The following is a 24883-nucleotide window of genomic DNA, read 5'->3' as shown; positions in this document are numbered from 1 at the left end:
CCACGCAGGATCTGAAAAGGAAGGCCAGTTCTCTTTCATCAGTCACGAGGTACATGACAACAGAATCATTGATGCACTAGAAAGAGAGTTGGGTTCCAAATCTCACTAAGCGATCTAGAAGAGGGGAGAGACAGCCAATGTTCTGCCTCAGTTTTTCTGATCAGCGTTTCTGTGGCTCTGAGTGTTTTCCTTCCTCCTTCCCCTTCTTCTGTCTGGCTATTCTAAAACATTGTTTCTTTGAATTCTACCATAAGCTGTGATGTCTGCCCTGTATTAATAGATACGCTAAACTTCTGGGCTACTGTCATTTCAAGGAATTTCTGGAGATTAAAGAGTTAAGTAGATTGTCATGTTTTCTATTAGAATTTACACTCGGCCAGGTATAACACACTGAAATACTGCTCTTAAAGTCCACAGGATGATGACAGTTTTGCATAGTGAGTCCTTGTTGAATAAGATCTGAAATGAAATTGTTTTAACCAGAGAGTAATGAGGTCCTTGGTACTTTATTTTTCTACTGCCTCATTCATAATTTCTCAGTAGGGAACACACATCTCAGTGAATAATTGAGTTTCTTTTGGGTAAGACAAACTATTTTCTCAGATAATCTCATTTTGCTACTACTATGACCACATTTAGAGGGTGAAAACATAGTTAAGTTTCTTGTAAGTAAAGTATTGTGGGTTTTGAAACCTGTGGAGTGTGGATTGAAATTATAAAATAATATTTTTTCCATGTAAAATAGATAGAATTCTATAATGGATGAATGTTTTAGAAGTGAACTTTCCTCAGTGTTCATGGGAAGTAGTGTAAGTTGTGTGGCCCATGTATCTGACTTGAGTGTGTGTAAATGATTACAAAGTACTTTGGGTTGAGTAACTACAATATTAACTTTAGAAGGTTTACCAACTTCTTTCTATATTTAACATGAAATGCTTTTTTTCTTATAGATAAGTATTTTATCATGCTTGAGGGAGATTTTGAGGTTGTATCTTTAGTGTCCTATAAAGACAGCTTTATTGTTCATTTAGAGTTATACAAGGCTTGTGCATATATCTTTTCTGTGGATACTTAAATTCCACAAAAGGGACTTTTTCGTCTTAGTGTCCTAAGATTCGGCAATGTTAGCCGTGAGGAACCAGGCTAATAAATTTCCCCCATTTTCTATAAGATACTAAAAAAACCCCACAACATTCTTTCTTGAGGTATTATTTAACAGTGTTTTTCTGGCCAGCTTAGTTGGAAACAATTTTGGTTTTGGATGGAATAAATTCATCTTCATTAATGGAAGTGAGACCCTGATGTAATCACAGAGTTTACAGAAAAACATTCCCTACCATGTCTGCTTTATCTACATTGGCATGTTCTACATGTGGAGACTTTGACCTCATATATTCCTGCTGCCCTTGAGCCTCTTTTCTTGTTCTTTTTTATTTTCCAGGTGCGTCACCGAGCTTCTGGTCAGGTGATGGCTCTTAAGATGAACACTCTGAGTAGTAACCGGGCAAACATGCTGAAGGAAGTGCAGCTTATGAATAGACTCTCGCATCCCAACATCCTTAGGTAACGGCTTTTCTTTCCTTCTGGTGGGTGGTCAGTGAGGAAGTTGAAACATTATTGGAAGCCTGTTAGAACAGCATTAACAGTTGAAATGAGAGATTTAGGGTTTCCTGCTGAATCTGTCTTGTTGGGGTTTAGCTGTGCTGTAAATCTTTTTCTGCCTGTTGAAACTTAATTTTCTGGTAATTAATTGCACTTAATAAAACTCTCTTCTGTTTCTCAAATTGTTTTCCCTTAGTAGCAGCTTATTAAAACAGTTGTTTCCTACTGCTGAATTAGTAATTTATCAAAAAGATTTCATTTATTTGTTTGTTTGTATATTTGTTTATTTATTTATTTTTAGAGAGAGAAGAAGAAGAAGGGAGAGAGAAAGGAAGGGAGACAGAGAAGGGAAGAAACATTGGTGTGTGGTTGGTTGCCTCTCACATGCCCCCAACTGGGGACCTAGCCTGCAATCCAGGCATGTGCCCTGACTGGGAATCGAACTGGGGACCTTTTGATTAGCAGGCCCTCAAAAAGATTTTAGACTTACTTAGTTACTTAATTTTCTTAATTCCTTTATAAGGAATTGTAATTAAATCAGTGAATGAAAATAAAAATTAAGTTATGCCTTAGGCTATCTACCCTTAACTTTTAGCACTCATTTGAGAGTTCACCTTATTAAAGGAGAATTATTTATATATATATATAAGGTTATATAATCATTACTTTCTAGTAATCAGTGTCTGAATCTTACTCTAATTACCTTTTTTTTTTTTTTTTTTTTGGTGAGGTGAGTGTATTTCCAAATGTAACTATGAGGAGGAAGAAACTTTCCTTTTCCTTCCCAGGTTCTTTTGGCTGGTTTAATAATTAAATCTACATGAAACAGATTAACAAGAGAAAATAACTAAATTTAATTGCATGTGTATGCATGGGAACCCCACATACGTGAGAGAGTCAAAGACTCCCACATACCTGGAAGGTTTAGAGGCAGACAGGGAAAATGACATATATATGAGTTAAGGATGAGATAAAGCACTTTGGGGCTTCAGAAGGTCATTGCAGGGACATAAGAAGAACAGATGTTCAGTAATTAGTAGTTTGCCCTGCTATTTGATAGGTCAGAGAAGTTATCTCTGATAACCTCTTATTATGGGCAAGGCCCCTAATTCAAATTCTGCTAGGTAATTAAAAGGGTTGGGTTCGGGGGCTGAAGTTTCTCTTGAGCCCATAGGGTGTAGGTTGCCTTTAGCTAAAAAAAGTCTGCATACCAGAGGCACATCTTGGGGTGACTTGTTCTGGAACCCCAGCAAAACAAAGTAAGACAATTTAAGTTAATATGTATTTAAGTAGGGCTTGTGTATAATACACTTTGAAAAGTTAAAAGTGCTCTTTGCCTAGGGTCACCTACTGCTAGTATTTATATTGGACCAGAGAGAAATCAGATAACCTAAGTATGATTTACATGGTTTGGTCAGTGGTAATAAATTATGAAATTAGATTATACTGCTTACTTGAAACTTTCTATCTTTATATAGAATAATTGGCTTCTTAGACCACTATAAAAATGTTCAGCCACTATTGTAATGATGACTTTCTTCCCAATCCAAAAATTAGATGAACACATTTTTCAAGCATCTAGTATATGCTTAATGATATGTCAGATATCAGAAAAGTATGAAGGTATATATAAAATGGAATGTCTCATAGCAAGGAATTTGCACTCTAATTGGGGATCTAGTACTTATGTACATGAAAAGAGAACTAATAAAATCAGTGAGGACTGGAGTGAACAAGGCACTAAATTTTTATTTGATTTGATTTAAATTACCACAGAAATCTACTGGCTACTGTATTGGACAATACTGGGTTAGAGTCCACTTACATCTTTGCTCTTGTTTTACTAAATAGATATGTGTTCCAGCCTAGAAACATGGTGATATGATGAGAACAATGATATCATTACTGATCTCCCTGATCTATTTTCTTAGCCTCTGTTTTTTGGTTCCATTGTTCAAGAATGACGCATACTCCCTTTTAACTTATAAGTAGTAGTATTCTTGTTCTCAGCCAAGTTCTCTAATATATAATAATCAGTGTTAACTCTATCTTGATCTCCATAATAAGTCAACAGACAAGATAATGTATATAAAGCTTATGGATTTGTTATAATTCATAGTAACTATGTAATACATGAAAATTATTATAATTCATTGTTAACCACAATGGGTTTGCATTCTTTTCATGACTCCTTTTGTTCTGCATAAGCCACCTGTCTCAAATATAATGCAGTTAAAAGCCTGGGAATGGAAGCTTCTAATTGTTTATATCTTTTATGGTTTTGTGTCTTCATTTTCATTGTGTATTTTGAACACAATGAAAGGAAATTCTCCTACTAATGGCCTAGAGCAAGCAGAGTCCTCTTGGCTTTTGTTACCCACTCAGAGGAGTACTACAGCAGCAGAAACATTTATTATATTTTCCTAGGATGTCTTAAATGTCAATCTGAACATGACTATGTTCCATTCTCAGAATTCTTAGAATTTTTATTTTCTAAATGCCTTTCTAGTTGTCTTAGAAATTTACTAATGCTTAATATTTTTTGTAATGTAAAGGTCTTGTGACTTAGTATGGCTCACAATCTGTTTTCAAGCTGTAAATACTGTAAGTTTTATAGGTGCAGAAACTGAGGCAGAAGTATGAACCAAAATTTTCCCTCAAATTAAGATTATTAGATTTAACCTGGCTGGTGTAGCTCAGTGGATTGAACGCGGCCTGCGAACCAAAGTGTCGCAGGTTCGATTCCCAGCCAGGGTACGTGCCTGGGTTGCAGGCCATAACCCCCAGCAACCACACATTGATGTTTCTCTCTCTCTCTCTCTCTCCCCCCCCCCCCCGCCTCCCTCCCTTCCCTCTCTAAAAATAAATAAATAAAATCTTTAAAAAAAAGATTATTAGATTTAAATTGGGAAGAATCCATCTCTCGGAACCCTAGGATTTCCATAGACATGCCTCCTTGGGGGCAACGCCAGAAAGGAGATTGCTGAACAGATGAGACTTTCGGTTCCCTTCTCCTTTTCCAGCTGGAGCAGCTCTACTTTTTATCTGTTTTATATTGAACAAAGCTTCTATAAAGGAGTTTTGAAGAAAGGTCTCCTGCTTAAAAAACAAAGGAAAAATTGAAAATCACTGCATTAGTTAGTGATTTGGAAAATCATACTTAGGAAAGAAGGCTATCTCATGATCTGTGTGACGCTAGGCATCTAGTCCTCTGGGTATGTCTTGGTCCTTTGCTGGCACAGCTATTTTGTGCCCAGCAGGAGTGAGTGAGCTGAGTTTTATGTTTCTCTGTTTCTTGATTCCAACTTCCTACTTCCTCTTTTCCTTTTATCTTCTTACCTCCTAAGATTTCTAGGTGGAAAGAAAAGAGTGACCTGGTAAGTCTTAGAAGCAGTAGGTTTATATGTTTTGTTCATGTATTTATATATGCTTTTAATACATGGATACAGTTAAGATTGGTTGTTTTATCATCGGTTGCTCTAAGTTATCAGTTAAAAAAAGGAACAATAAAGTACTTTGTTGAGTGCAGGGACTGATTGTTTTGTCCTCTTGTGAATAAGGTTGTTTATGCCAGGAACTCTTGTGCTCAAGATCTGTAACCCAGTTGCATGCCCTGCTCACTTCCACTCCCCAATGGCCTTTCTGAGGACCAAGATTTGTTCTCATACCTCTTTGTTATTCTTCATGCCATGAGAAATTTAATATTTCTTTTAGATTCTTCATTCACATTCTAATGCTTATTTTTTAAGGCCACATTCTGAATATGTTTTCCTATCTACTAATTTTTGTTCAGAATTGTTTTATCTTAAAATCTATTTGCAACAATATGATCGTCATTTTGTTAAAATGGAGAATACGCTTTTAAGTCTCCAAATATTGATTTAGGAACTACTCATACTCCGTCCGACCCCATGCTAGGTAAAATATCATGGTGAATACAAGAGAAGTAGAGAAGGCAGACAGTCTCCTTGGGAAGCAAACTACAGCTAGGAAACAAACTAGTATTAGCTGATGCTATTACAATATGGCAGGATATTTTCCTAATCTTAGTTAAGATTTCTATCTTTCTAGTTACCCATTCCGAAAATCCCCAAATCATCTTTAGTTACTCTTTTTGTTTCTTGCTCCTAAATCTTCAAAGCCCTTGCATCTGTTCCTTCCCTTATAAATCTATTAGTTCAGTCCTCTTCATTTTTTTTTGGAGTAAATGATTTTCCCTATTTCTCACCTCCCCCACCACCATTTTCACTTTTTCTAATACACAGCTATAATTGTAAAACAAACTTCTTTTTTTCTTTTTTTTTTTAAGATTTTATTTATTTATTTTTAGAGAGGGAAGGGAGGGGGAAAGAGAGAGAAACATCAATGTGTGGTTGCTGGGGGCCGTGGCCTGCAGCCCAAGCATGTGCCCTGACTGGGAATCGAACCTGGGATGCTTTGGTTCGCAGCCCGCACTCAATCCACTGAGCTATGCCAGCCAGGTAAAACTTATTTCTTAAAAAACTTTTGTGGCTTCCACTGATTTCAGAATTGAATAAAAAACTCTTTACTCATTGAGTATGACGCTGGCAGTGGGTTTGTCATATATGGCCTTTATTATGTTTAGGTATGTTTCATCTAATCCCTGTTTGCTGAGAGTTTTTATCATAAATAGGCACTGGATTTTATCAAGTGCTTTTTCTGCATCTGTTGATACATTCATGTGGTTTTTATCCTTCATTTTGTTTAAGTGGTGAATTACATTTATTGACTTTTGAATGTTGTACCAACCTTGCATTCCCAGAATAAATCCCACTTGATCATAGTGTATGACCTTTTTTGATGCATTGCTGTATTTGGTTTGCTATTTTTGATTTTTTATTGATTTTATTGATTTTAGTGTCTTTGTTCATCAGAGATATTGGCTTATACTTTTATTACTTTGTAGTATCTATATCTGGTTTTGGAATTAGGATAATGCTTGCCTTGTAAAACAAGTTTGAGAGTCTTCCCTCCTCTTGAATTTTATGAAATAGTCTTAGAAGGTAAGGTGTTAGTTCTTCTTAGAATGTTTAGTAAAATTCACCTGCTAATCCATCTGATTGAGGGCTTTTGTTTGTTGGGAGTTTTTTTTATTACTGTTTCAATTTCACTAGGTGTAATCTATCCAGATTCTCTGACTCTTCTTGATTTAGTTTTGGAAGATTGTAAATTTCTAGGAAATTATCCATTTTGTCCAGGTTGTCCAGTGTTGGCATATCATTGTTCATATTTTCTTACATTCCTTTGTAATTCTTTGGTTATTCAGTTGTTATTTCTCCTCTTTCATTTCTGATTTTATTTATTTGTATCCTTTCTTGATGAATCTGGCTACAAGTTTCTCAATCATTTTTTAAAAATTTAAATTATTTTATTGTTGTTCAATTATAGTTGTCTGTATTATCTCTCCACCCCTCTCCCCCACCCCCTCCAAATCCATCTCCCTTCCTTGCTTCCACCCTCCCCCTTGGTTTTGTCCATATGTCCTTTATAGTAGTTCCTGAAAACCCTTCTCCTGGCTGTCCCCTCCCCCCTCCTCTCTGGCTATTGTTAGATTGTTCTTAATTTCAGTGACTCTGATTATATTTTGTTTGCTTTTTTCTTTTGTTGATTATGTTCCAGTTAAAGGTGAGATCCTATGGTATTTGTCCCTGACTGCCTGGCTTATTTCACTTAGCATAATGCTCTCCAGTTCCATCCATGCTGTCACAAAGGGTATAAGCTCCTTCTTTCTCTCTGCTGCGTAGAATTCCATTGTGTAAGTGTACCATAGTTTTTTGATCCTCTCATTTGCTGATGGGCACTTAGGCAAGGGACGTAAAGGGAAGAATAAACAAATGGGACCTTATCAAATTAAAAATCTTCTGCATGACTAAAGAAAACAACATTAAAATGAAAAGAGAGCCAACTATATGGGAAAACATATTTGCCAATGATACCTTGGACAAGGGCTTGATCTCCAAAATATATAAAGAACTCACACGACTCCACTCCAGGAAGACAAATAACCCAATTAAAAAAGGGCAAAAGACTTGAACAGACACTTCTCCAAAGAGGGCATACAGAGGGCCCAGAGACACATGAAAAGATGCTCAGCGTCAGTCTTGTTTATTTTTTCAAAGAACCAACTCTTGGATCCATTAATCTTACGTACCTTTTTTTAGACTCTATTTTGTCATTTCTGCTCTGATCTTTATCATTTCCTTCCTTCTGCTCATTTTGGGCTTTGTCGTTCTTTTTCAAGTTATTTTAATTGTAAAGTTACATTGTTTATTTGAGCTTTTTCTTTTTTTTTTTTTTTTAAGATAGGCGCGTAATGCTATGAATTTCCCTCTTAGGATTGTTTTCTCAGTGTCCCACAGATTTTGGGTTATTGTGTTCTCATTTGTTTCAAGGTATCTTTTGATTTCTTCCTTGATCTTATTGTTGATGGGAACAAGACAGGGATGTCCCCTTGTCCCCCTCTTATTCAATATAGTACTAGAAGTCCTAGCCACAACAATCAGGCAACAAGAAGAAATAAAAGGCATCCAAATTGGAAAGGAAGAAGCAAAACTGTCATTTGTGGAAGACACAATACTGTACATAAAGAACTCCACAGATACCACCAAGAAACTACTAGAGCTGATAAATGAATTCAGCAAAGTAGCAAGATACAAAATTATTATCCAAAAAACAGTTGCATTTTTATATGCCAATAACAAATTAACAGAAGGGGAAATTGAGAAAACAATCACATTCACAATTGGTACAAAAAATAAAATACCGCCTTTCTGCCTTCCCCACACTGGGCGCAGCTCTCCTGCCACAGCCCCTCCTCCCCTGAAAATATACACCTACGCCAAGTTTGTCTCCACGCCCACCTTGGTCAGGGTCCCCTCTTAGTTGCTGAGCTGGGCACTATCTGCAGTGGTGCTAAAATGAACAGAGACACTGACAGATGAGAGCCTCAGCAGCTTGACAGCCCACAACCCTGACCTCTCTTATTCCTGGCCACAGCTTCCAAACCAGGGCCATTTCAAGAGACATTGACGCAGCAGCCAAGTTCATTGGAGCTGGGACTGCCACAGCAGGGGTGGCAGACTCTGAGGCTGGAATTACGACTGTGTTTGGGAGCCTCATCATTGGTTGTGCCAGGAACCCTTCTCTGAAGCAATAGCTCTTCTCCTATACCATTCTGGGCTTTGCCCTCTCTGAGGCCATGGGGCTCTTTTGCCTGATGGTGGCTTTTCTCATCCTCTTCGCCACGTGAAGGAGTGTTCACCACCTCCCATAGATTTTTCTCCTGTGTCTGGTCTGCTGTGTATGTTCCTTTTCCTATACCTCCCTTGGCAGCCTGGGGAAAGTGGTTGGCTCAGGGTTTGACAGAAGAAAGACAAATAAATACCGTATTAATAATAATAAAAAAAGAATAAAATACCCAGGAATAAACCATACAAGGATGTAAAAGACCTGTACTCAGAAAATTATAAGACTCTAAAGAAAGAAATTGAAGAAGATACAAATAAGTGGAAGCACATACCATGTTCATGGATAAGAAGAATTAGCATCATTAAGATATCCATACTACCCAAAGCAATTGATAGATTCAATGCAATTTCTATCAAGATTCCAATCACATATTTCACAGAACTAGAATAAATATTTGAAAAATTTATATGGAATCACAAAAGGCCCCATGTTAGCAACAGCGATCCTGAGAAAGAAGAACAAAGTTGGAGGGATCACACAAGAGGCAACCACACAGTGATGTTTCTCTTCCTCTCTTTTTCCCTCCCTTCCCCTCAGTCTAAAAAGAAATAAATAAAATCTTTAAAAATATAAAATAAAAATTATTTTTAATGAAGTATAATTGGCCCTGGCCAGGTGGTTCAATTGGTTAGAATGTTGTCCTGATACTCCATATTGCAGGTTTTATCATCTGTCAGGACACATACAAGAATCAACCAATGAATGCATAAATAAGTGGAACAACAAATCAGTGTTTCTCTCTTATCAATAAATAATTTTTTTAAATATTTATTTTTTAAAATTTACTCATTTATTTTTAAAGAGAGAAGGAGGGAAGGAGAAGGAAAGGGCAAGAAACATCAATGTGTGGTTGCCTGTTGAGCACCCACACTGGGGACCTGGCCCGCAATCCAGGCATGTGCCCTAATCTGGGAATCGTACTGGCGACTCTTTGGTTCTCAGGCTGGCACTCAATCCACTGAGCCACACCACCTAGGGCTAAAATAGTTTTTAAAAGAAATAGAATTGACATGTAGTAGAAAATTATATAAGCAGTGGCCACCATATATTGAGTACCTATTAGGGACCACTATTGATCATTTTTCTTTCTAGACCACTCCCATCTCAGCAAATGGAACCATCATTTATTTATTACTTAGACCAAAAACCTAAGAGTTGTCCTTAATATCTTTTCTTCACACTCCATTTCAAACCATCATGTGGTTCAACATTATCTTTAAATACGTCCTGAGTCTGACTAGTTCTTATCACTTCCACAGGCATGATCCTAGGCCCACACTCCTAATTGATCTCCTAGATTCCTCTCTTGCCCCACAATAACCAGATTGAACTTTAAAAAGGTAAATCAGATCATATCAGACTGCCTGCTGAATTTCGTTGTATAACTTTTTTTCACCCTTCAAATAAAATACAAACAAATGGGCTTTGGTGTACAAGGCCTGGAATAATTTGACCTACCTGCTTCTCTGACCTTATTTCTGATCACTCTTCCTTTATATTACACCATTCTAACCTTTCTTACTGGCCCTTTTGTTTCTCAAATACACTAACCTCCTTCCCACATTTTACTTACTTTTCTCTTTTCCTGTAATGTCTTTATCACAGAATCATAGGGCATGTGTCTACTGAGATATCCCCTCTTCAAAGAGACTTTGTTGACTAGCCTGCCTAAAATAGCATTCATATCACTATTTATCCCATCCCTCTGGTTTGTCTTCATAGCTCATATCATTTCTGAAACTACCTTGTTTATTTATTTGTTTATTAATTATTTGTAGCCTTCAGTCTAGGGTAGACTTGTCTTGTTCACTATTGTATTTCCATTGCTTATAAAACAGTATCTATAGAAATGGATACCCATTAGAAGCAAGCCAGTTGGATCACAGAAACCCATCAAAGCTCAGGAATTAAAGGTGGGCATCAGGTTTAGGCTGAAAACAAGAGGATGAGTGAAAGTCTTTTAAGGGAGAAACTAGGCCTTCAAGTCAACATCCCCATTCATTGCAACTAATAAGTTAACTCTAATCCATCCTGACACAATGAGTTTTAATTTTGGAGAAAAATTAAACCAGAAGTGCTTCATACTCTGTAAACATGTCATATGACAGAAGATAGGGAAGGAGTGCTATTCTGAAAAGAGGGAAATAGTCTGCACAGTGAATAGTGAGGGTTATGATACTTCTAGTCCTCATCTATTGCTTATCGCTCAGGCAGGCAGGAATCATCCCCATTCCACCCTCACCCCCACCACCGGCCAGGGAATTGGTGGATTTAGAGAAATTGAATAGTCCCAAGTAATAAGAAAACTTTAAAAAGTAATCACCAAAACACCTTATAAATATTTTCTTTTAGGAGATAAAGAGAAGATACTGCATCCATGAAACACGAATAGTATACTATATAAAAGGAATAGAGAACCACAAAGATTCTCAAACATTTCTGGAAATGAAAAAATGTAATAAATGAAATCATTTGAATTGGAAAGTCAAGGAGATATAAAATTGAAGAAATCATCCATTAATAGGAAAAAATCAAAGATGGAAAATAAAAGAGAAAAGATATGAAAATTAAATGATCCAAGAAGTCTACTTTTGACAAATACAAAAGCATTTTCTAGAACTGAAGGTCATGAACTTCCAGCTTGAAAGGGCCTATTAAGTGCCCAGCCCCATGAATGAAAAAAGACCCACCCCAGAGCATATTTTTAGGTAATTTTAGAATATGGGTAATTAAAATAAGATTCTAAGCATTAACAGAGGGGGGAAATCCAAAACAGATGCCATACAAAGGATTGAAAATTAACCTCTGAACACCAGGTCTAGAAGCTAGACCAATGGAACAGTGCTTTCTGAGAGGAAATTATTTTCTACTTAGAATTCTATATCCAGCCAAACTATCCAGTCCAGCATGAGGGTAGAATAAAGACATTTTCAGATATGCAAGATTTTGCTTCTCATGTACCTTTTAAAAAAAAGATTTTATTTATTTGGTTTTTAGAGAGGGGAAGGGAGAGAGAAAGAGAGGGAGAGAAACATCAATATATGATTGCCTACTGGAGGGTCTGGCCCGCAACCCAGACTGAGAATCAAACTGGAGACCCTTTGATTTGCAGGCTGGCACTCAAACACTGAGCCACACCAGCCAGGGCTCACATGCCTTTTTAAATGAAGCTACTGGCATATTTTTTAAAATTTAAAAATTTGATGGAAAATTTGATATATTCCATCAAAACAAGGGGAGAAATAAAACAAAATAAAAAGGATGGATCTAGAAAGAAGGGAGTAGAAGGATGAAAGCAAGCCCTAGGGTGACAGCTGGGCAACAGTCTGGAGAATAAGCAGTCTGGATTGGCGCAGAAGGATCAAGAGCTCCAGGAGAGATGTTGGGAGAGCCGGTTTGAGGAAAGAATTTAAAGATTCCCAGATGTGTTTGAGAGGGTCAAAATTCATATACAGCAGAATTTTACAATTCTCTTGGAGGCTTTGCAAAGAATTAGTAGTAGGCATATAATAACTAAGCAATGAAAAATTAAGGAAACAAAATTTGTGCAAGAAATAAAAATCATAATACACTACTTGGGCTAGCAGTGATTATAATCAGTCATAATAATGTAAATGCTGAGTCTTGATTTGTTTCTTCTCAACATTGATTTTACCCAAAATTGTCTTATAATAATATTGAAAGGGAAGTAATTTAAGAAGGCTAAATCCTTAGTTTTCACACTGGACAGACAGTAGAAGCTCAGAAATAGCGTAATAAGTGTAATATAAGAAGAGCTATGACGGTACATAAAAGAAACAGCTAAAAATTGAAAGTGGTTCCCTCTGGGGAGTAGGCAGGCCAGGGGAACATTATTTTTCATTATTACCTATTTGAGGTCATGTAAAATGTATAACTGGTGAAAATTAATTAAGGAAGCTATTGTAGTAAACTAGAGAGAGACCATGATAGTTTGGACTGTATGGTAGCAGCAAAGGTGAAGAAGTTCTTAGATTCTGGATGTTTTTGAAAGTAGAGGCAATGGGATTTCCTGTTGGATTGGGTGTGGGATATTAGCACAAAGGAAGGAGGAATCAAGGGTGACTCTTAGGGTTTTGACTTGAACAACTGGGAGAACTGAATTGTTGGCAACTACACTTGAGAAGACTTGGTGTGGGGGACAGGTTTTGGGGATGGAAGATCTAAGAGATATCAAAGTTGACAGTTGGATAAACAAGCCTGAAATTCAGACAAGAGTTTCAAGATGGTAGTGTGTCTTAGTTGGGGGACTTATGCAACTTATGTAACCTCCACAGCTTCAGTTTTTTCATCTATGTAGTGCAGAGTAGCAATAGTACTTCCATACCAGGTTGATGGGAGAATTATATGAGATAATGTACAGAAGGAATTTATTACAGTGCAAGGCATTAAATCTTAACTGTTGCTATTTTTATTCTTGATGTCATAATCATCTGAAGCATCATATACTGAGGCTGTATAGGCGTAAAGCTTGAGGTAAGGGTCCTGTCTTGCCCCGCCATTTGTTAGTTGTGTGACCTTGGGCAAGCCACTTAATCTCTCTTCAATTTTTAAAAAACGTAAAATGGAGATAATAATAGTATCTACCACACAATATTTTCATAAGGGTTTAATGAAGTGACTCCATGTAAAGAGCTTAGAACAGTATCTGACACATTTTAAGGACACAATAAATGTTACCCATCATTATCATTATTTGTCTGTGAGTTCTTTTTTTTAAAAAAACTTCTGAATAAGGAATCATCATGTTTATTGTCTATAGCCCCCACTTAATCTGAACTCTTTGCCTGGCACTGTACCAGAATATATGGGTCAGACAGTAAAATATTTTTTAAGTGTTCTATTTATTTATTGAGAGCACAAACCTTCTACATATTAATTTCTTGATACATGTTTCTTGGGTTGAGTTTTTTTTCCTCTATACGTTTCTCCCACTTTGGGAGAAGGGGGAGAAATAAATTATTGTGAGAGTGTTGTTTCAGAAATGTGTTCACATAAAATGAAGTTTGTGTTTGTATTTTGCTATTTTGGTCTGACTTTATGAGTAATCTTAGATTAAAGGATAAGTGGGAAGGAGGAGGAGGCTTTTTCAGTGCTTGGGGAGACAATCTAGATACTTGTATTTGTGGATATTAGTTCTCTTCTAAACTTCCTTGATATTTTTTTAAAACAACATTTTGGAAACATTTAAAGTCACTGCATATAGGTATAAATAGTTCTGCCTTTGTCAGGAGACTTGGTATTTTGCTGCTTGCATGGCAGTTTTGAGCAATGAGGTTTACAATTTTCTGTGAAATAAAATACAGAATGAACTCAGTCTCAGTTTACTTAGAGTTGTTATTCAAGCTAGAGGATATTTTCCTCTCAGAAACCTAAGATGTTTTGTATTTATTAAACTGGTTTAATATTTATAAGCAAGCAGATCTAATTTTAAATTTTTAGATTTTGATATAATTTCCTTGAAATTAAAAAAAGTAAAATTAGACCATTGAACTTGATTGGTCCTTTTGTTATTATATGGAGTGCTATTGACTTGATCAGGTGATTGCTGAGCAAGGTCCATTTTGCCTTTAGCTGTCTTAAAATTGGACCATAAAAAAACAGGGACAGCAAAGAGAGAGCCAGACTGAACCAGCTCTGCTTAGTGTCACCCGATGTGAAGCTCTGGAGGTTAATGTCTGTTCAGCTGAGTTTTACTTATGCATCCTCATATCTGGGACCCAGCACAACCAGTGTTCAGTGATGTAATATCTCTAAAACACGTTTCAACTGCAGCAAACCTTACCCAAGGATATTATTGCTTTTATTTTATGGGCCTCGATTCATAGCTCTCTTGGGACTTGAGATCTGAGCCATTCCCCTCTCTTCTACTTTTTGGTTATTTTTTTCTAATCCAAGAGAATGATGGTGTCTTTGCTTTATTTGGAAGTAAAATGCAAAGAAGTTCCTTTTAATGCCATATGTTAAAGCTTAGGGGAATCTGGTAGAGTATGTTACAAGACCTTCCCTTTCAAAATTATGGGAGGAGATCAGATAAAAATATATTATAACTTCTGGAAATACTTTTTAAAGAAAAGTAAGCCATTTCCAGTAGGTCTCAGATGATCTTTTAGAAAACATTAATATAAAATTTATGCCCATATTTTATTATTTTTGTAGATTTATTTCAGGTCTCTTAATTGTTTTTACTATAACTTTGGAGTCAGACATTTTTTTCTGGAAAGACCAGTACAAATCAAAATAACTCTCCTACAGTACGTATGGTGCTTATTGCTCAAGTTGGCAATAGAAAAGCTTGTAAAGCAAACCAATTAGATTTTCATCGGTTTACAGATAGGCAGTTCTCTTTTGTGAATCAAAAATAAAGTTATTATTGAACCACTGGTCTTTTTTTTTTTTTTTTTCATATCCATTGTCACAAGAAAACATGGGCTTTGGAGCCAAACAGATCCAGATTCTAGTTCCTTCTCCAATCTTTGTCAAGTTGCTTAAATGTTTTGAACAACCTCATTTTCCTAAATGATAAAAATGGGGGCAATTTCATCTCAGGTAATGCATATAAAACACCCAGCACAGTTTCCAGGTATATCGTAGGTGAGCAGTAAGTAGTAATTGTCTTACGGCTTTGATATAATGGTCACAGAATGCTTACTTGTTCCTGTTATGCAATATTGAGCAGGTTTAAGTCTAACAGTACTGTCAGTGGTTTTTTGTTTGTTTGTTTTTTGTTTTTTAGGACTGCCTTGACAAAGCAACGGCTTGAGCTAAAGCTGCCCCTGTTTTTTGTTTTTTTGTGAAAGGAGAATAGCTAGATATATTTTAGACTGCTGTCATACCTCTCCCTCACTGTACTGTTTAGATTATAAACTTTTGAGGGGGAGGAACATTTAAGCTTCAGTGTTTAGCTCTGAGTTTTATACAGAACTGTGATCTCAATAAATATTTGACTGACTGAGTATAAATACCACAAAGGAATATATTACTTTCCTTATGCTTTAGAAAGTATTAGAGCCTAAAGTCTATCCTAGATTTGTAAACATGATATAGAATAGTGATGAATACATATTCTGATTTATGTATCTGTTATTAGTTTGCTATGGCTAACATGTCAAATTACCACAAACCTATTGGCTTGAAACAATACAGAATTATTATTTCACAATTCTATTGGTCAGAAATCTGACGTGGGTCTTACTGGGCTAAAATCAAGCTTTGGGAGGGCTGTGTTCCTTTCTGCAGGCTGTAGGGAAGAATCTGTTTCCTTTTCACAGCTCCTAGCAGCTGCTTGCATTCCTTGGCTTGTAGCTCTCTTCCATCTTTGAAGCTGGCATTGACTCATTCAGTCTTTTTTGCATCATATCCTTCTGACACTGTCTCTTCTGCCTCCCTGTTCTGCCTTTGAGGACTGTTTTGATTACACTGGACCCACTTTGATAATCTAGGATAATCTTCTTTTTTAAAGCAGCTGATAAGCAGCAATAATAATTCCAATTAATTTAAGTTAGCAGCAATTTTAATTCTTTCCCTTGGCAATATAACAACATATTCATAGGTTCTGGAGATTAGGACATGAACATCTTTGGACATTTTCTGCCTACCACAGTGTCCCATTAGGAAAACATTTTTTGAGCACTTGCCTAGGTGCTACTAATAAGCCATATTAAATATTAGTAAATCTCAATTTATTTTTTTATATAAAAAATAATATGAATAAAAATTCTAATTTGCTTTCCATCCTTTAACCGGCAATCTTGCTCATTTCCCATTTTGGAGATGGCTGGCTGACAAGTAGGGTCTAGGAAAGGTCCTGCCATGGAATAAGAAGTTTAAGTTTAAATTTTTTAAAAAATATATTTTATTGATTATGCTATTACAGTTGTCCCATTTCCCCCTTCTCTCCCCTCTACCCTGTACCCCCCTCCCACCCACATTTCCCCCCTTTAGTTCATGTCCATGTGTCATACTTATGAGTTCTTTAGCTTCTACATTTCCCGTACTATTCTTGCCCTCCCCCTATCTATTTTCAACCTACATTCTATGCTACTTATTCTCTATACCTTTTCCCCCTCTCTCCTCCCCCCCCCCCTTGCTAACTCTCCATGTGACCTCCATTTCTGTGGTTCTGTTCCTGTTCTAATTGTTTACATAGTTTCTTTTGGTTTTGCTTTAGGTGTGGTTGTTAATATTTGTGAATTTGCTGTCCTTTTACTATACATGTCTTTTCTTTATCTTCTTTTCTTAGATAAGTCCCTTTAGCATTTCATAAAATAAGGGCTTGGTGATGATGAACTCCTTTAACTTGACTTTATCTGAGAAGCACTTGATCTGCCCTTCCATTCTAAATGAGAGCTTTGCTGGATAGAGCAATCTGGGATGTAGGTCCTTGTCTTTCATGACTTGGAATATTTCTTTCCAGCCCCTTCTTGCCTGTAAGGTCAAGTTTTAATTTAATTCAGTAAATATTTACTGAGCACAAACTATGAACAAGGCAATGTTTTAGATATATTCAGAGACACAAAACTACACGGTGTACTTAATTCAGGTGAACTAACTACTGTAGTAAACAACTTAAAATCTTGTTGGCTTAAGAGCTTGTTTCTTATTCATGTCGCAGTCCACTGCATGTTGGGTGGAGGTAGGTAGGGAGCGCTTCTTTCTTACCAAGGACAGGGCCTTGGATGCCTCCACTGGCTCTTCTGCTTTTGCTGGCAGGTGAAAGAATAAAGTGTGGAGAATAGTGTTGAGGTTTGTATGGAAGAGGCCTAGAAATCGCATACTCACTTCTGCCCCTGTACCGCTGGCCAGAACCCAGTGCGGTCTTAACCAACCGTTAAGAGACATGTAGTTTACTTCAGGAGGAAAAGGGAAGCAATTTATTTTTTTAAAAAGTAGTCATTCTCTTCCACACGTAACATCTCTGCACTCAGGAACCCTTTAAATTCAGTGGAAGAAGTAGATATAGTTAAAACTTGATGTAGAAAACAGGCCTGATAAGTGTTATAACAGAGATTTTTATGGTATAATATGAGTGTAGAGGGAAGAGAAAGATTAATTTTTGATTAAAAAGATTAGGGAAATATTTGAAATTATGTCTCTGAGATAGGAATTATTCTAATCATCCTCAAAGGGCCATTTTCAGAATTAAATGGCTTAATATGTGGCTGTGCCTAGCACACTAAATGGTTTATAAATATTTGGTGCTGTTGTTGTTATTATTCTTGTTATCAGTATTTGGAGATATTCTTGAACTGAGTTTTGAAGGATTTGAAAAATGAATTCCAAATGGCCTCGTTGTAGCAACAATACGGAATTCAGAACATATTTAGGAATGGCAGATTATATAACTAAACCATGGTGAATTCAGGTGGAATTCTTTATGTAACAGAAGATAAAGAAGAGAGGCTTGAGTCAGATAATTCAGACCCTTGAATAACATGTTAAGGAATTTGGACTTTGATCAGGAGGTAGGAGCTGCCACAAAGAGATTTTGAGTAACCAATAGCTTCTTAAGGAAAGGGATCCTGTCTTGTTTTTATATCCCTTTATATCTCATTTTTATATCCCTTTTATAACTATATGAAGAGATACTATAACAGTGATTAAGAACACAGACACTGGAACTCACTGTTAAGGCTCGACTCCTTACTGTCACTTACCAGCTGAATGACCTTGGGTGAGTTACCTAATTTCTCCTAGCCTCAGTTCTTTATCAGTACGATTGGGATAATGAATGTACTACTTCACTACGTTGTTGTGAGGATGAAATAAATATAATGTAAAGTGCTTAGAATATGTTTACTTAGTAAGTGCTCTTTAAAAAATAGTTATTACCACACTTATGATCATTACCAATGTCTGGCACACAGTCAGCACTGAATAATTTTTGAGTGGTCAGAGTTTATTTAAATTTACCCATCAAGCATTTATATACTGTTATATGCCCAGCAAAAGAATGCTGTTAAGAAGCTTATGTCTAGTAGGCATGTTATAAAACACAGTCCAAAGTAGGAAATGATGATGCTATGGAGGGTGGTGTAGATGGAGAACCTTGGTGGTTCAGAAGCATGTTAGTTCAGAAAGGAGCCACATTTGTTTTGTGGGAAAGGAGGTATTTGAGCTGGGGTTTGAAGATAGGTAGATTGTATGTGGAAATGAGGGAGGAGGGTGCATTCTAGCCAGTGGAAATACCCTCAGAAAAGGCAAAGGTTTGGAAGAGCATGGTATTAACACTTTATGGGAAATGGTAAATCATGCTACAGGAAAGACTGAGGCATATTAAGCCTCTGGTCAAAGTGGAATTTACTGGTAGTATCAGAGTTGAGAGTTTTCTGTTGCAGTCTTACTAACTTTAGAGATCTGCTGTCTTTTGTATAGACTGAGCCTTGCTACTCAATGGGTGGTTCATGGACTAAACAACATCAACATCCTGGGAGCTTATTAGGAATTCAGACTCTCAGACTCCACCTTCCAACCTATAGAATCAGAGGCAGCAATTTACATGATTCCTAGGTGATTCATTTTTACATTAAAATTTATAAAGCACTGATCTAAAAAAACAAAAGCAACTCTCCCTACTTCTCAACAGGAATGAGTGTGTAGTGTGAAACTAAAAATAACAAAGTTGAATAATCACTCCCTCTCAAGCACATGCATTATGAAAGTGCTCCCTTCTTGAACTAAGTAATAAGTCTAGGTGACATGATTTGGAGTGGTAGTAGTGGGGAATAAGAATCATTCAGGCCCTGATTGGTATGGCTCAGCGGATTGAGCGTCAACCTGCAAACCAAAAGGTTGCCAGGTCGATTTCCAGTCAGGGCATGTGTCTGGGTTGCAGTCCAGGTCCCCAGTTGGGGGTGTGTGAGAGGCAGCCGATCAATGTATGTCTCACACACTGATGTTTCTTTCCCTCTCCTTCTCCCTCCCTTCCCTTCTCTCTAAAAATACATAAATAAAATCTCAAAAAAAAATCATCCAGGATGTAATTTTCTTAGGTCCTGTTTCATAACAAAAAAGATCTGAGGTTTTATTCACAAGTTAGAGTTTGATATGATTAGCAATACAAATTTTGGTGAAAACTTACTGTTAATATTAAATGCTTTTCTAGGCATATATCACTTCCCTGTTAAGAATGAGTAATATTTCCCTTTTAAAATATATTCTGTTTATAGCAACTAGAATGATTAATTCTGCTCAAGCTCCTCTTCCAATATAAAGCTAAGGCCTGTCTCAGCTTGCAAGCTCTGTGACACCTTTTTGGATGTGGTAGTGGTGGAAAGGAAATGAGGTTGAGAAGGTCAGGCAGAAAAGTTTCCCATAGAAGCAGAGTTGTGCAACACCAGTGTGATGTGGTGACGTGAGTAGGGGGTGTAAGAAGGCATACAGAAAACTGTCACCGGAAGCCAGTACTTTCTGAGTCTTCTGTCTGTGATACTTCTGTGGGTGATGTGGTCACAGTGACTGTGGGTCTGTGGGTGAGGGGAGAAGGAGGCATCACACTGAAACCAGGTTTTTTCAGCTTCTAGGAGACCCATTCCTCTAGAATGTAGCTAATGTTTTGCTAGTAGAATCCTATTGCCTAGCTTCTGTGTAAATAATTTACTTAATAAAATAAATACCTCTTGTCTTTCCAGCTTTGTACCTGCCTCTAAGTGTTCTTTCTTATAAATTGACTTTACATCATGAAGCTAACTTGATGATTATTGTTTGTTTTATTCAAGAAATGCTTGTTAGAATCTTATGTTCACAGCATCATGTTTCAGGCACAGTATACAGAAGGAGATGAGATGAGCTCTGTACTCTTAAAAACCTTTCTTTCTTTTTTCACTAAGATTTTATTTATTTATTTTTAGAGAGGAAGGGAGGGAGAAAGAGGGGGAGAGAAACATCAATGTGTGGTTGCCTCTCTCACACCCCCTGGAGACCTGGCCTGCAACCCAGGCACGTGCCCTGACTGGGAGTCAAACCAGCGACCTTTTGGTTCACAGTTCAACACTCAATCCACTGAGCCACACCAGCCAGGGCAAAACCTTTCTTATATTACATTCTGGAGAAGGAATTGGAAATGTTAAAAGAGGAAGAATAGCTAACATTTTCTAGTGCTTATTATGTTCCAGGAGCCCAAGTAATTCATCTTCATGGTAACCATATAGGTTAGGTAATATTAATATTCCCATTTTGCGTGTGAAGAAACTGATTAACAGAGAGGTCATGAGTAAGTAAGAGAACCCGGATTCAAATCCAAGCAGTCTGACTCCAGACCTTCTACCACTTTACTTATGCTAATGAACAATCTTTCAAAGTGGAATAAAAGTACTAGCAGTCCTGTGGGGGGTGGAGGGGGCTAAGAAGGAGAAGGACAAGGAGCGAGAAGATTAATGTGGACCACATCCAGGAGATTGTTATAGAGAAGAAGAAATTTTAACTGATTCTGGAAGGATAATCTTCAGTAAGTAAAATCTTCCATCACAGGGAGGAGCTTTAACTTAAGTTTCCAGGTCATAAAAATCATTCGTGCCATTCAACAAATCTTTACTGAGAGCTTGTTTACTGTGTGCCAGATGCTATACTAGGTACTAGAAATGCAGAGATAAATAAAATTGAATCTTCCTTAGTAAGGAAAGTTACAAAAGAGTGATGTGGGTTATTGTCCTATTTTATAGAGAGGGAAACTAATGCTTGCCAAGTAAAGGGTGGAGGTGAGATTTGAACCTACGCTCTCTAACTTCAGAGCCCTTTTAACCACTCTATTTTGCTTTCCATTTCTTCCGAAGCCAGGGGTATGTTACAACTAGTCATTGGAGCCTGCATCCTATTTTCAGTACTGCCTAGATCTTTCCTCAGATCCTTCCTTTCTCAGGTTCCCACCAAGTCTCTGGATGCACTTAGAAAAAACTAGTGGACCAGAGACCACTTCTTGGAGAATTCTGAAATTTCCACAATAGTAATTTTGCTTGAAGCAGTATGTCTTTAAAACCACGCTGTTAAAACAGCCAGCTAGGTGCTTTCCCTCACTCAATTCCTTTTCACTCAACAGTTGTTTACTGAGTGTGCATACTTTTGCTAGGCACTGTCAGGTGCTGTGATCACAGGGGAGAATGTGACCTGGGCTCTGCCCTCATGGAACTTTATGGTCCTTTCCAGCACAGTCACTGCTGTGCCAACACTCTCACTTGCAGTCAGTCTCTTCCCTTTTCTTTGTTCTTCTGAACTAGAACTTCTTTGAGAATTGTGAATATTATTAGCGAGACTTCTGTCTTGGCAACTCAAACCCCATTTGTCGCGGACTTTAGGACATTTGTCATATCCCACTTTATGATCATTAGTCATAATCATTGATTTATGGTACTTATGTACTTATTTATTTTTATAGGGTGGCATGGTATGGTTTTTATTTAAAAATCATTTTTATGTATAAATGTAACCTGTTGGTTGAAATAAACTTAAAATATAGTATGTATATACACTAAAAATACTAACCCACTTCCCCCTCAGTACCACTTATTAATGTTTCTAGACATTTTTAATTAATATACAAACTTTTTACATAAATGGGATTTGTAACTTGATGTTTTCATTTAACAGTATATTTTGGATATCTTCCCATATCAGTGCATAAAGATCGACTTCGTCCTTTTTTTTTTTTTTTAAGATTTTATTTATTTATTTTTAGAGAGAGGGGATGGTAGGGAGAAAGAGAGGGAGAGAAAAATCGATGTGTGGTTGCCTCTTGCATGTCCCCAACTGGGGACCTGGCCTGCAACCCAGGCATGTGCCCTGACTGGGAATCGAACCAGTGACCCTTTGGCTCGCAGGCGGGCATTCAGTCCACTGAGCCACACCAGCTAGGGCAACTTCCTTCTTTTTAATGGCTGTATAGTTTTCTAGTCTAGGAATATACCACAAATATTTAACCAGTCTTCACTGATAGTTGTTTACATTCATAAATACTGGTGGAATAGGTGCTTTTTACATGAATTTTTGCTCACCTAAATTGGGTATATTTGTAAGATAAATTCCTAGAAATGGAATTGTTGGAGCAATTAAAATTTTTGCTAGGTATAATTAATTACCATTTGAAAAAATTGTGCCAAGAACTCAGTAGTGTTTTCTGGTCACCTTCTTGACATTATGAATTTTAATCTTTTTTTATTTGATAGATTTAAAAGGCAGTATCTCAAAAAAAGCACAATTTCCTTCTTTTAATGTATATTTCTTTTATTATGAGTGAATTAGAGCACATTTTGATATTTTTATTAGTCATTTATACTTATTTTTCTGGGAATCATGCACATGCCATTTGCCTATTTTTCTGTTGGGTTCTTTTTTATTACATGTTTGGAAGAGTTTTTTTTTTTTTTTTAATGTAAAGGAAGTTAGTTCTTTGTCATTCAGCAAATGTAGGCTACCCCCACTTTCACCCTCAGTTTGTTTGTGAATTGCAGACCTTCTATTGGGTAGTCCAGTCTGCTGACTTTTTAGATGAGGAAACTAAGCCCCAAATATCATGCTATTTTTAAGGCTTACCCCCTCCTCCAATCATTGCTTTTTACCACTAGGTCTTGTCACAACCAGACGTTTCATGTAAACTTAGGAATTTACCAGTCTGGTCTCAAAGTTTGAGATGTTATAGGGTTGTACGGGAGCCCAGAGACTTCACAGGTACTAGATCATTTCTAATGCGTAGGTAACTAAACTAGCTTTTCTATATGGCAGTAATGTTTATGTTCTTTTCATTTGTTTAAAAAAAAACTTTTGTTTTATAGGTTCATGGGTGTATGTGTACATCAAGGACAATTGCATGCACTTACAGAGGTAAGACTTCAATAAACATGTTGAAGGTGACTTCTTTGCCTTAGTTTCAGCAGCTTATGGTTCTGTAGTGATTGATACTTGCATATGTAAGGAAAATGGGTGTACATTTTTGTTTATACAAAAATGGCAGAGTTAACAATGCTTTCTTCTGAGGGCCATATCTCTCAATACTCTTGGAGTCCCTCATAATACTTGGTAAATAGTCTTAAGAATGTGAGTGCTCAAATAAATTGTTTCTTGCTGCCTGGATGACCCCCTCCTAAGCTAAGGGATGGCATCACTTGGCTGCAGACTCTGTTACAGCAATTGATTCCCAGACTACCCGGAAACATTTGATGTCCTGATCTAGAATACTATCTTCACTACTATGGTTTCCTGATAAGTCAGTTTCATTACTCCATGAAATCAGTTTACATTTTCATTCTTATTTCATTCTCTGTGTCTTCTAGGCAGATGAATATGTGATAGTCATTCTTGAATCCCTGAGGACCAGAGAATCCTCTTAGAACAAAAACTCCCCAAATTCGAATACTGAGTTACCAGCTCCAGAATTTGCTTGGGTGCTTCTTAGAACATAGATTCCTAGAATCTTCTGGGTTAGTAGAGTAGGTCTGCATAGGGCCCATATATATTCTTAAAAGCTCTCCAGATTACTCTGATGAGCATCTAGATTTTAGAGTCTGTTCTAGAATGTTTTCACATTTCTTCTTGAGAAGTTAAGTACCAAAACACAAAGTGAAGAAATTTAGGAAGGAAAATTGTGTGACAGAATTTGCAAGAGTATTGGTTTTCCTGCAGGCTTGGTGCCTGGTATTAGTCCTTAATATCTTATGGAGGAGGATCCCATGTGCCTCTCTCTGTGTCTCTTCTCAGTCACTTGAGGGTACCACAATGTGGAATGTGTGTAACTATGTGCTGCCTCTTATATGGAAGGCAAAGAAGGTAGAATAGTAAGGTGGTTAAGAGCATGGGCTCTGAAGTCTTGATTATCTAGGTTTGAATCTCTGTGCCTCAATGTTTTTATCTGTAAAATGAAAATAATAATAATAGTACCTGCCCCAGGGAGTCTAGATAGAGAAGTGGACCAATAGCTAAGCCCTACAACAGAGGTCCCCAACCTTTTTGGCAACAGGGACCAGTTTTTCCACTGATTTGGGAGGTGGGGATGGAGAGACAGGAGGCG

General features: G+C 37.0%; 1 protein-coding gene and 1 pseudogene across 5 annotated transcripts in view; both read left to right on the top strand.

Moving 5' to 3' along the window:
* Positions 1–24883, top strand: part of TESK2 (testis associated actin remodelling kinase 2) — a 117121-nt gene that overhangs the window by 51375 nt on the left and 40863 nt on the right. For 3 of the 5 annotated variants that reach the window (XM_028513820.2, XM_036025962.1, XM_036025963.1), the window contains 2 exons: positions 1442–1563; positions 23652–23700. In XM_028513820.2, the coding sequence (XP_028369621.1) occupies positions 1442–1563; positions 23652–23700 (171 nt within the window). Of the gene's footprint in view, positions 1–1441; positions 1564–23549; positions 23573–23651; positions 23701–24883 lie in introns of those variants that run through there. The other 2 variants (XM_036025965.1, XM_036025964.1) reach the window with 2 other exon arrangements.
* LOC114496162 lies at positions 8383–9037 on the top strand (annotated as a pseudogene).

The sequence above is a fragment of the Phyllostomus discolor genome, chromosome 5 (assembly GCF_004126475.2).
Source record: "Phyllostomus discolor isolate MPI-MPIP mPhyDis1 chromosome 5, mPhyDis1.pri.v3, whole genome shotgun sequence".
Taxonomy (NCBI): domain Eukaryota; kingdom Metazoa; phylum Chordata; class Mammalia; order Chiroptera; family Phyllostomidae; genus Phyllostomus; species Phyllostomus discolor.
The sequence above is the reverse complement of the archived record's forward strand: the minus strand, read 5'-3'. Positions and strand labels throughout refer to the sequence as shown.